Source organism: Salmo salar, chromosome ssa20 (assembly GCF_905237065.1).
Source record: "Salmo salar chromosome ssa20, Ssal_v3.1, whole genome shotgun sequence".
In the NCBI taxonomy this organism is placed as follows: domain Eukaryota; kingdom Metazoa; phylum Chordata; class Actinopteri; order Salmoniformes; family Salmonidae; genus Salmo; species Salmo salar.
Window position 1 is genome coordinate 63314203 of NC_059461.1, and position 12500 is coordinate 63326702.

At 44.9% G+C, this 12500-nt stretch overlaps 1 protein-coding gene across 1 annotated transcript in view; it reads left to right on the forward strand.

The window, feature by feature from the left end:
• The window catches only part of tyw1 (tRNA-yW synthesizing protein 1 homolog (S. cerevisiae)), a gene marked incomplete at its 5' end in the record, with an annotated part of 104465 nt that extends 100810 nt beyond the window's left edge, over positions 1 to 3655 (forward strand). The window contains one exon of the mRNA XM_045703391.1: positions 3005 to 3655. Coding sequence (XP_045559347.1) covers positions 3005 to 3125 — 121 coding nt within the window. The remainder of the gene's footprint in view (positions 1 to 3004) is intronic.
• Positions 3656 to 12500: the final 8845 nt, after the last annotated feature.

Here is a 12500-nt window from a genome sequence, read left to right on the forward strand (position 1 = left end):
TTCAAATGTACCGCCGTTTATTCCAAATGAGCTATTGGAGCGCGAGTTATTGCGCTTTGGGAAGTTTGCAAGTTCAATTAAAGTTGTCCCGTTGGGTTGCAAACACCCGGCGTTGAAACAGGTTATGTCTTTTCGGCGACAGGTGTTTATGTTTTTGGACTCACCGGAGCAGACTTTGGAGTTAGCGTTTAAAGTCAAGTATGACAATAGATTGTATATGGCTTATGCTAGTACGGGTAGTCAACGGTGTTTTGAGTGTGGGGATGTTGGTCATAAGCGACATGCTTGCCCGAAAAGGGAGAAGGCAGAGGGAGGGGCGCAGGTGGTCCTCGTAACGCCTGGGCCCACTGATGTAGGGAGAGGGGGGCCGACAGCGGTTGAGCAGCCACAAGCACCTGCTGCTGAGGAACAAGTTATCCATGTTGAGGACACGGAGTTGCAACTTGTGTTAGAGGGAAATGTTATGCAGCAGAAACATTTTGTTGTAGAAAGCAAGGATAGATCTGAAGAGCCAGTTCCTCAGACTGGTGAGGAGGTGCCCAGTACGAGTGCTGGGGTACAGGAGGGGGTTCATATGGAGCTAGTCTCCCAGGTAGTGGAGGAGATGCCCACTACGAGTAACGGGGTAAAGGAGGGGGTTCATGTGGAGGTAGACTCCCAGGTAGTGGAGGAGATGCCCACTACTAGTAATAGGGTACAGGTGGGGCTAGTCTCTCAGGTAGTGGAGGAGATGCCCACTACGACTAATAGGGTTCAGGTGGGGCTAGTCTCCCAGGTAGTGGAGGAGATGCCCACTACTAGTAATAGGGTTCAGGTGGGGCTAGTCTCCCAGGTAGTGGAGGAGATGCCCACTATTAGTAATAGGGTTCAGGTAGAGCTAGTCTCCCAGGTAGTGGAGGAGATGCCTGGTACGAGTGATGGGCTGCAAGTGGGGAGTGATGAAAGGGATGTGTTAGAAGTGAGTCAGGGGTCTGTGGCCTCAGTTGAGGAGGAGCAGGATATGGATATCTCTATTGGTATGATAGCAGCTGGTGACGACTCAATTTATGATCTAGAGGAGGTAAATAGGTTTTTGGATCAGACTTTTGGGAAACCTGTCAAATTGGCAGAATATTTTGATGTTGATAAGTTTGTGAGGTCAGCTGTGATGTTACAGAAGACGGTGGGGTTAGACCAGTTAAGTGAGAAGAAGCGGTTTCGCTTGAGGAAATTTGTTACTGCTGTTACAGCAGCAAAAGGTGCTGGGAAACGTGGTCAGGGTAAGAGAAAATTTAAACAATGATGTTGATCATGCTTCAGAGGGTGTCTTCTTTTTTCTCTTTGGTTTCTCTGTGGTTTCTTCTGCTTTTCCTTTCTCTTTTCTATATGGAGGTACTAAGGGTAGGTTCTCTCAATATTAATGGTGGAAGGGACAGGAATAAGAGGGCTTGGGTATTAGAAATAATAAAACAGAAAAGGCTTAATGTAGTTTTTCTACAGGAGACACATAGTGATGAGGAAAATAAGGTTGACTGGGGTATGTGGTGGGAGGGGCAGCATATACTCAGTCATGGTACTAATTTCAGTGCTGGGGTGGCAATCTTGTTTTCTTCAGGCTTAGGGGTGACTGTGGTATCTACAACAGAGATTGTCAAGGGACGGGTTTTATTGGTCAAGGCGGAGGTTATGGGTTTTTTTTTTTTTTTTTGAATGTTTATGCTCCTAATGAGGGTACAGAGCGTATTGCTGTATTTGATAAAATAAAGGAAACTTTAAGACAGTGTGACCAAGAGGGTTGTATGGTTTTAGGGGGGGACTGGAACTGTACAGTGGATTTTACTGTTGATCGCACCGCTGAAGAACCTCACCTGCGGTCAGCCACTTGCCTGTCTGGTCTACTAACTGAGTTTGAGCTTTCTGATGTGTGGAGAGTCAGGAATGCAAAAGTTAGGCAGTACACATGGCTAAAAATCAATGAAGGTCGTGTCAGTGCAGCAAGGTTAGACAGGTTGTATATATCTGATCACTACTGTAGTAGGGTTGGAAGATGTGACATTACTCCTGTGGGTTTCTCTGATCACCATTTTGTTACTGTTGATATTCATTTGTCCTGTCCACGAAGGTCATCATCGTACTGGTATTTTAATGTTAAATTGTTACATGATGTCATGTTTTGTGAAAGGTTTTTGTTGTTTTGGGAAAAATGGAGGGTTACAAAAGGAAATTTTGAGTCCTTGAGACAATGGTGGGAGGTTGGGAAGGCCCAAATACGATTATTTTGTCAACAGTATACTGCTCTGTCTCGAATTGAAGTCAAAGAGACTATCAAGGCCCTTGAACAGGACATCAAATCTATTGAATTGAAGCTGCTCACTCAGAACGACCCTGGATTAGTCATGAATTTACAGGACAAGAGACATGAACTGAGATTGTTTCTGCATGAAAGAGTGAAGGGTGCCTTGATTAGGTCTCGTTTCGCTTCCCTCAAGGATATGGATGCTCCTAGCGCTTTCTTTTTTAACCTAGGACAGTCGACACTGCAACGTAAACAGATGGTCTGCCTTCGTCTCCCTGATAGGAAGGTGACCACGGATGACAGTGAAATGCGTCAACATGCAGTGGATTTCTACTCTGCCCTCTATAAGGCGGAGGATTGTGACTCTCTGTGTACTGAACAGTTGCTACACGGTCTTCCTCAATTGGGACCTGAGCAGAGAGTCGCATTGGACTCTGACATTACACTGCAAGAGCTGTCCACAGCAGTTATGCAGCTCTCAACAGGCCGAGCCCCTGGCATTGATGGTTTACCATCTGAGTTTTATAAGCACTTTTGGGGGTCTATTGGGGAGGATTTTTATGAAGTGGTGTGTGAATCTTTTAATGAGGGTTCTCTTCCTGTATCCTGTCAACGTGCGGTGCTTTCATTATTGCCAAAAAAGGGGGATTTGGCTCTCATAAAAAATTGGAGACCTGTTGCGTTGCTGTGCGCAGAATATAAAATTGTTTCTAAATGTCTCTCAAACAGGTTGAAAGAGTATTTGGGATTGTTGGTCCACAAGGACCAGTCTTACTGTGTACCTGATCGCTCTATTGTTGACAATTTGTTTCTGATAAGAGATGTTTTAGACATTTGTAAACTGTCTTGATGTAAATGTGGGTTTACTTTCGTTGGATCAGGAGAAGGCTTTTGACCGTGTGGACCACCAGTACTTGTTTAAAACAATGAAAGCCTTTGGGTTTGGGGATGTTTTTTTGTCGTGGATGAATTTACTGTATGCTGGGGCCTCGTGTATGGTGAAGGTGGGGGGTGGTTTGAGCTGCCCAATCCCTGTCCAAAGGGGCATCAGGCAGGGATGCCCAATTTCAGGGCAGTTATACAGTCTGGCGATTGAACCAATGCTTTGTTTTTTAAGAGCGAGGCTTACTGGTTTCTCTGTGCCAGGTGTAATGAAGGGTCCCACGATAGCACTGTCTGCGTATGCAGATGACGTGACAGTTTTTATTACAGGGGCTGAGGATGTTAAAGTTCTCTCAAATGCTCTAAAGGTGTATGAGGGGGCCTCCTCAGCTAGAGTCAATTGGGGAAAGAGTGAAGCGCTGTGGGCAGGTCAGCTTCAGATAGGGTCCACTCCACGGTTACCAGGGGGGCTTCAGTGGGGCAGAGATGGGATGAAGACTTTGGGGGTTTTTTCTAGGCTCTGATGTCTTTCAGAAAAAGAACTGGGAGGGTGTAGTGGAGAAAGTGTGTGCCAGACTGTCAAGATGGAAATGGGTGCTGCCTCAGCTGTCTTATAGGGGAAGGGTACTGGTAGCTAATAATCTTGCTGCCTCTACCCTGTGGCACAGACTAATGATTTTACAGCCACCAAAGGGTCTGATTCAAGAGCTTCAGAGGACCCTTGTCAATTTCTTCTGGTCTGGACAACACTGGATTAAAGCTGCAGCCCTGTACCTGCCACTACACGAGGGTGGGCAAGGTTTGGTGGATATTTCCTCTAGGATCATGGCTTTCCGGCTTCATGCAGCCCAGAGGCTGTTGTACAGAGACGGTTCTAGCTGGGTCGACACAGCCTATATATTGATGAGGAGAGTTGGCTGTTTGGGCTTAGATAAGCACCTTTTCCTCTTAAAACTGGAGGGGGGGTGATTTGCCTGGCCTGACTCCATTTTATGAGTCTGTTATGCAGGCTTGGAGAGTTTTTGTGAAGTCTCGTAAGGCCAGCACGCCACCAGGGATGTGGCTTTTTGAAGAGCCTCTTTTTCACAACACTGCCATCCAGTCCCGTGTTCTGGGTTCAGCTAGCCTACGTTCATGCCTGTTAGGTGTGGGGTGTACTAAACTGGGTCATCTGATGCGGAACAGGAATAGATCGTTGGAGGAGCTGGGAGAAAGAGCGGGGATCAGATCATCTCGCCTACTGAGGAAGGTCGTCGCTGAAGTCTGTGACTCCCTGCCAGTGCTTCATCTGCAGTATGTGACTGACATTTCCAATTGTGATCGGTGGAAGGAGGGTCTGGATTATGTGTTCCCTGCACTGATTGTTAGTGCTGCAGCGGGGGCATTCGTGGAGGACGTGGGGATGCTGCTTTCCTTCGATACCCCGGAGCTGGGGGAGTTCAAGGAGGTGGGAAAGAAGGCCATGTACAGAGTATGTGTAAAGGTGTCCCATGCATCTTCCCTGGAAGGGGTCAAATCGACGAGGTGGGCGGATGTGCTTGGTCCAGGTGCCTCTCCAAAAGGCTGTTGGCGATCACTGTACAAACTGCCTATTGATAAGAGGACAGCTGACCTCCAATGGAGGATAATACATGGAGCTATAGCCACTAACATGCATCTGGTACACCTGGACCCTACTGTTGGGGAGGAGTGTCCATTTTGTGCTGAGTCTGAAACTCTGGCACATCTGTTTTTACAGTGTCCCAGGTTGGTCGGGATGATTGACCTGATCACAAATTGGTTCTCAACGTTGGGAGAGGTTTTTTCTTCTCAACTGTATATATTTGGGCCAAAGTACAGGTTCAGTCGAAAGGGTGTAGTTGTGCTGCTTAATTTTGTGTTAGGGGCAGCAAAATTAGCGATATGGAAGACCCGAAAGAACAGTATTCGGGGACAGGGGTCTGTTGATGTGGTGGGAATGCTGGAGGGAATGTTGGCAGCGAGACTGAGGGTTGAGTTTGCATATTATAAACTGGTCAACAATATTGATCTGTTTATGAGTATATGGGGTATTCAGAGGCTGTTGTGTATAGTTACTGTGGAGGAGGAATTGGAGTTGTGTTTTTAATTGATGTGTAACTGTGTTTTTTTTGTATGAGTATTTATTGTATGGTGGGCTCCCAGACCCAATAAAGATTATTTAAAACTCAAACTCTCTCTCTCTCTCTCTCTCTCATTTTTGTATCTCTCTCTCTCTCTCTCTCTCTCATTTTTGTATACCTCTCTCCCTGACTTTTCTCTGATTCTCCCACTCCATATTTTCTTCACACCAGTCCATTCCTTTTAAAGGGGAATGGGAACACAACCCTAAATAACCCCTTTCTTGCTTTTATTATTCATAATAAGACGTAATGTTTCCCTTTAAATCGTTGAGGGGGAGTGAACAAGTGTACATCACAGGCAGAGGAGGTTTGCGTAGTCATTAGGCTCTCCAGCTTCATGGTCCCCAAGGCACAGTTCCCCCAGGAGATCAGGTGTGGGTGCCACTGAAGGTGTTGGAGGTGAAGAGAAGTTGTGTTGGCCCAACCCTAAGGGAGAAGAGAGATGGCTTCTCCAGCTTTGTCTCTTTCTTTCTTTGTGTCTCCCTTTCAGTCCTAATGCCATTTGGCCTGACAAAAACATAATCCGGTTCTTTCTTTTCTTACTGTAACCATTCCTTTCTCTAGGGTGTGTTCGGGCGGCGCTCTTTCGCTCTGACCGCCACCTCTTCTCTCTTTTGAAGTCTATACAAACACAGAAGCACATTGAGACTTCTAAGGCAGGGCTGAGCCAGGTCATAGAAGAGCCTTAATCTTGAACAGAATTGCAAATCACAGTTTCAACTGTGTCTGTCAGCCTAGCATCGTCTCCGTCTCGCTCTATATACCAGCATGGTGCCTTAGGTAAAATAAAATGCATCTTCACCTTGCATGTCTTTGAGTACACACAGTCAAACATTATACACTGAGTTCTACAAAACATTAAGAACACCAGCTCTTTCCATGACCTAGACTGACCAGGTGAAAGCTATGATCCCTTACTGATGTCACTTGTTAAGTCCACTTCAAAGTGAAGATGAAGGGGAGGAACAGGTTAAAGAAGGATTTTTAAGCCTTGAGTCAATTGAGACTTGGATTGTGTATGTGAGCCATTGAGAGGGTGAATTGGCAAGAAAAAATATGTAAGTGACTTTGAACGGGGTATGGTAGTTGGTGCCAGGCGCACCAGTTTGTGTCAAGAAATGTAACGATGCTGGGTTTTTCACGCTCAACAGTTTCCCATGTGTATCAACAATGGTCCACCACCCAAAGGACATCCAGCCAACTTGACACAACTGTGGAACGTTTTGGAGTCAACATGGGCCAGCATCCCTGAGGAATGCTTTCGACACCTTGCAGATTCCATGCCCCGACGAATTGGTGCTGTTCTGCAGTGTACAGTGAATTCGGAAAGTATTCAGACCCCTTGACTTTTTCACATTTTGTTATGTTACATTATTCCAAAATGGATAAAAAATAAATAAAAAATCTCATCAATCTACACACAATACCCCATAATTGCAAAGCAAAAGCAGGGTTTTAGAAATGTTTGCAAATGTATAAAAACTGAATAAAATAAATATCACATTTACATAAGTATTCAGACCTTTCACTCAGTACTTTGTTGAAGCACCTTTGGCAGAGATTACAGCCTCGAGTCTTCTTGGGTATGACACTACAAGCTTGGCACACCTATATTTGGGGAGTTTCTCCCATTCTTCTCTGCAGATCCTCTCAAGCTCTGTCACATTGGATGGAGTGTCACTGCACAGCTATTTTCAGGTCTCTCCAGAGATGTTCGATCGGGTTCAAGTCCGGGCTCTGGCTGGGCCACTCAACGACATTCAGAGACTTGTCCCAAAGCCACTCCTGTGTTGTCTTGGCTGTGTGCTTAGGGTCGTTGTCCCGTTGGAAGGTAAACTGTCTTCCCAGTCTGAGGTCCTGAGCACTCTGGAACAAGTTTTCATCAAGGATCTTTCTGTATTTTGCTCCGTTCATCTTTCCCTTGATCCTGACTAGTCTCCCAGTCCCTGTCACTGAAAAGCTTCCCCACAGCTTGATGCTGCCACCACCATGCTTTACCATAGGGATGGTGCCAGGTTTCCTGCAGACTTGACACTTGGCATTCAGGCCAAAGACTTCAATCTTGGTTTCATCAGACCAGAGAATCTTGTTTCTCATGGTCTGAGAGTCTTTAGGTGCTTTTTGGCAAACTCCAAGCGGGCTGTCATGTGCCTTTTACTGAGGAGTGGCTTCCGTCTCACCTCTCTACCATAAAGGCCTGATTGGAGGAGTGCTGCAGAGATTATTGTCCTTTTGGAAGGTTCTCCCATCTCCACAGAGGAGCTCTGTCAGAGAGACCATCGTGTTCTTTGTCACCTCCCTGACCAAGGCCCTTCTCCCCCGATTGCTCAGTTTGGCAGGGTGGCCAGCTCTAGGAAGAGTCTTAGTGGATCCAAACTTCTTCCATTTCAGAATGATGGAGGCCATTGTGTTCTTGGACCTTGAATGATGTAGAAATGTTTTGTTACCATTCCCCAGATCTGTGCCTCGACACCATCGTGTCTCTGAGCTCTACGGACAATTCCTTCAACCTCATGGCTTGGTTTTTTCTCTGCCATACACTGTCAATGGTGGGACCTTAAATAGACAGGTGTGTGCCTTTATAAATCATGTCCAATCAATTGAATTGACCACAGGTGGACTCCAAGTTGTAGAAACATCTCAAGGATGATCAATGGAAACAGGATGCACCGGAGCTAAATTTCGAGGCTTATTGCAAAGGGTCTGAATACTTATGTAAATAAGGTATGTTTTTTATTTGTTAACATCTCTAAAAAACAGTTTTCACTTCGTCATTTGGGGTATTGTGTGTAGATTGATGAGGAACATGTTTTATTTAATCCATTTTAGAATAAGGCTGTAACGTAAGAAAATGTGGAAAAAGTCAAGGGGTCTGAATACTTTCCGAATGCACCGTATATGCACAGTGGTAAACGACTTACACATACAAAGCCTCTTGGCACATATATATACATATATACACACACACGCACACAGTCCCCCTTATCGACATGAAGGGGCATTGAGGAGCACAATAAGAGAAGCAGGTTAAGTGTCTGAGTCGGGGGAACAAGAGAACACAACAGCACACTGATGTCAGTTCAGAATGTCTCTCTCTCCCCTGTAGAAGACACTGTTTTGCTCTGCTAAGCATTCTGAGGACAGAACAGAACACTTTGGCAACACAATTATAACCTCTTGGGAACCGACTGCTGAATAGAGCAGAGAAGTCTTGGAGAGGTGCTGACTGCTCTGCTTGCCTGTCTCTGACTCAACAACCTCCCAATGTTCCTACAATGTGCCCATAACTTTTCTACAACCTCCTCCCCAATTTTCGTACAGTACAACGTTTCTCTTCCGTTTCTATGAGAAAGCTGAAATGGCATTTGATTGAACATGTTAAAAGCAGACTTCACAGCATTGTAAGTGCGTTTTTAATTGCTACGTCTACCTACAGTACTGTAACACTCTGCTCACATTTGTGTTATGTTAATGTTGTCATCTAAGGTGACATTGACACACAGGCACAAAGGCTCAAGACTAAGGACATTTTATTTTGATGGCATTGGGATTTTTGGAACGTCTTACCTGTACAATACTAAGGATCCTCAGTTGCCATGTTATTGCCAATGCGCTGACCTCAAGTCACGTATCAGTTTTAGAGGTAAACATCGACCCTCATGCCCACATATTTACCTTTGTGGTCCCTGATTTCAAAGCAACCTTTGAACCACATCCAAACAGATTATTCTTCCCAGGCAGATGCCCAACCAGACAGCTTGTTCCTTCCAGGTCATCCTATAGTGTCATTGGCTGTGGCCCTGTGTTGTCTGTCATCCTATCGTGTCAATAGTTGTGGCCCTGCCTTGTCTGTCAGAGACCTGACTTACAGTATAGTCCCTGCTCCCTGGTCTGTCAGAGTAGGTGATTGGGGGGGGGGACGGCTTCCATCAATCATCCTCAAGCACCACACGACAATACCCACAGCCACGGACAAGCTGTCTGAATTTATCGAGCCAGGTGCCGAGACATGACTTTGATTGGAAACCGCAAGTGTTCACTTAGGGGAGGTGTGTGGGTCTGTGTGCAAAATCCTTCCAACAGTTGCTTATTTGGCTAATTGAACTCTGTCATTGCCTGTGTCCTTGCCACTCTGGGTAATTACTATGGTTGTACTGTGGGATATTTATTAGAGTGAAAAGTGTTGTTTGTGTGGTTACAACCTCTACCAAACCTCTTTGACATTGTCTGCTTCCTTTGTTTCTCATGTAGCTACATCCTGCTGCTGTACTGGCAGTTTACAGCCAATTGCAATCAAGCCTCCCCTCTCAAAAAAGACCTGAATACTAGTAACGATGGTGTGCTCTCTCCTTTTTTATATCCTTCTTATTCTCACTCTCTTTCTCACTCACTCACTCCTGAAATGGCAGAGATATCAGTGTACAGCAAAGTGTTTTCAATCACTGCTGAAAGAACTACTTCCTTTGCTTGGCTCTCTTATGTTGAACATAATATACGGCTCCCTATCCTCCGGACGTGTACCAAACTCACTAAAAGGGGCAGTAATAAAGCCTCTTGAAAAAGCCAAAACTTGACCCGGAAAATAAATACAAAAATATCGGCCTATATTGAATCTTCCATTCCTTAAAAAAAAAAGAAGAAAAAAAAGCTGTTGCTCAGCAACTCACTGCCTTCCTGAAGACAAATAATGTATACAAAACCCTCCAGTCTGGTTTTAGATCCCATCATAGAACTGATACCGCTCTCGGTGAAGGTGGTAAATTACCTTTTAATGGTGTCAGACCAAGGTTCTGCATCTATCCTTGTGCTCTTAGACTGTAGTGCTGCTTTCTACACTATCGATCACCACATTATTTTGAAGAGATTGGAAACTGTAATTGGTCTACGCCAGGCCTGGGCAAAGGTCGGCCCATATGCGGCCCGCGACCTGATTCAATATGGCCCGTGGAATCATGCTCAGCTCACATAAAGAATTTGCGATAGTAAAATTGAAAACGTATTTGTTATTCAAATTAAAAGCCCAATGAATACTTGCCTTTGTGTAATGATTTAACTCCCACCGCTGTGGGACATTTTATTTTGAAGGCACTTATAAATCACAACTGCACGAGGACAGACAGTGGCTGACACGCACGTCACAAATTGTGCAAAAATATGTTTTTCAAAGGAAAGTAGACGATGAATGTTGGGTGTTCCAGCAAGAGTGGACATTGAAATATTTATTCTTAGCTTCCTACTGCCTGAGCTATGTTGTTGATGCAAATTGAGAGGAGCGTGGGGCCTAGGATCGAGCCTTGGGGTACTCCCTTGGTGACAGGCAGTGGCTGACAAAGACCCCTCAGAGACACCAATATTCATTAGCCGGCCTACAAGAATGGAATGGTCTACCATATCAAAAGCTTTGGCCAAGTCATTAAAAATAGCAGCACAACATTGCTTAGAATAAGGGCAATGGTGACATCATTGAGGACCTTTAAGGTTGCAGTGACACATCCATAACCTGAGCAGAAACCAGATTGCATACCAGAGAGAATACTATAGACATCAAGAAAGCCAGTCAGTTGATTATTGACAAGTTTTTCCAACACTTTTGATAAACAGGGCAAAATAGAAATAGGCCTATAACAGTTAGGATCAGCTTGATCTCCCCCTTTCAATAAAGGATGACCCGTGGCTGCCTTCCAAGCAATGGGAACCTCCCCAGAAAGGAGAGACAGGTTAAAAAGGTCGGAGATAGGCTTGGCGATGATGGGGGCAGCAACCTTAAAGAAGAAAAGGTCTAAACCATCTGACCCAGATGGTTTTTTGGGGTCAAGTTTCAGGAGCTCCTCTAGCACCACGGACTCAGTGACTGCCTGCAGGGAGAAAATGTATAGCGTAGCGGGGGGAAAATGAGGGAGAAGCATCGGGGATAGTCGCATTAAAGGGGGTGGGAGATGAGGAAATGTTGGACGGGCAAGGAGACATGGCTGAGTCAAATAGGAATCCTGACTTAATGAAGTGGTGATTTAAAGAGCTCAGCCATCTGCTTATTGTCAGTAACAACCACATCAACTTTAAGGGACATGGGCAGCTGTGAGGAGGAGGGTTTATTCTCCAGGTCTTTAACTGTTTTCCAGAATTTCTTGGTGTTAGACCCACAGAGAGAGAACTGCTCCTTAAAGTAACTAACTTTGGCCTTCCGGATAGCCTGAGTGCACTTATTTCTAATTTGCCTGAACGAGAGCCAGTCAGCCTGAGTATGCGTGTGCTGAGCCTTTCGCCAACTGCAATTCTTGAGGTGGAGTAACTCTGCAAGGTCACGGGGGCTGAACCTGTTTTTAATTCTCATTTTCTTCATGGAGGCGTGTTTGTTAACAATACCACTGAAAATAAAAAAGAAGGTCCAAGCGTCTTCGACAGAGGGGGATCAAGTTGATTCTATACCATTTTATAGAGGCCAGTTCATGAAGGAAGGCTTGCTCATTAAAGTTTTTTAGCAAGCGTCTATGACAAATCAGGACAGGTCATGGCATCATGACCTGAATTCCAAACTACAAGGCAAGAGCCTTTTTGCAAGAGCCTTTTTGCACATCAGATGTACAGCCTTGTCAAAGCCTTGAAGGAAAAATTACTCCTCCTGACCCGCCAAGTAGAAGCCAACAATCTCACCCACCTTCCGATACTACTAGTCTGTTCCCTAGCAGATGACCAGCGGGAGAAGTATATGCTGCTGCGTACTTTGAACGGTGAGTTTTTTTCTGTTTTGAGTATTTCAAAGTGTTGGAAAATGACATGATGTTGGTTTCCTCTCCTTTCACCTTCAATGTGGATGTCGCTCCCACTGACCTGCAACTTGAGCTTATCGGTCTTCAGTCTGATGCAGTGATTGTTTTGAATTGTTCTCCAATGTCAATGACGATGTTCTATGCATCTCTCGATGAACAAAACTTTCCAAAGATTAGGAGTCATGCTCAGAAGATGTTTGTACTGTTTGGGTCAACCAATGTATGTGAACAGACATTTTCAGTGATAGAAAAATAAAACAATTCAAGGAACAGATCATCTCTTACTGACTCTCACCTCTCAGCAATCCTGCGCATAGCGACGTCAGAAACGATATACCCATTAGAGACTTCACTCCTCACACTGATTGAGTAGTTTAATGTAATGTTGAGCTCTCTTTCTTTCTTGTGTTTATGTGCATACCCGTTAACAAGAGT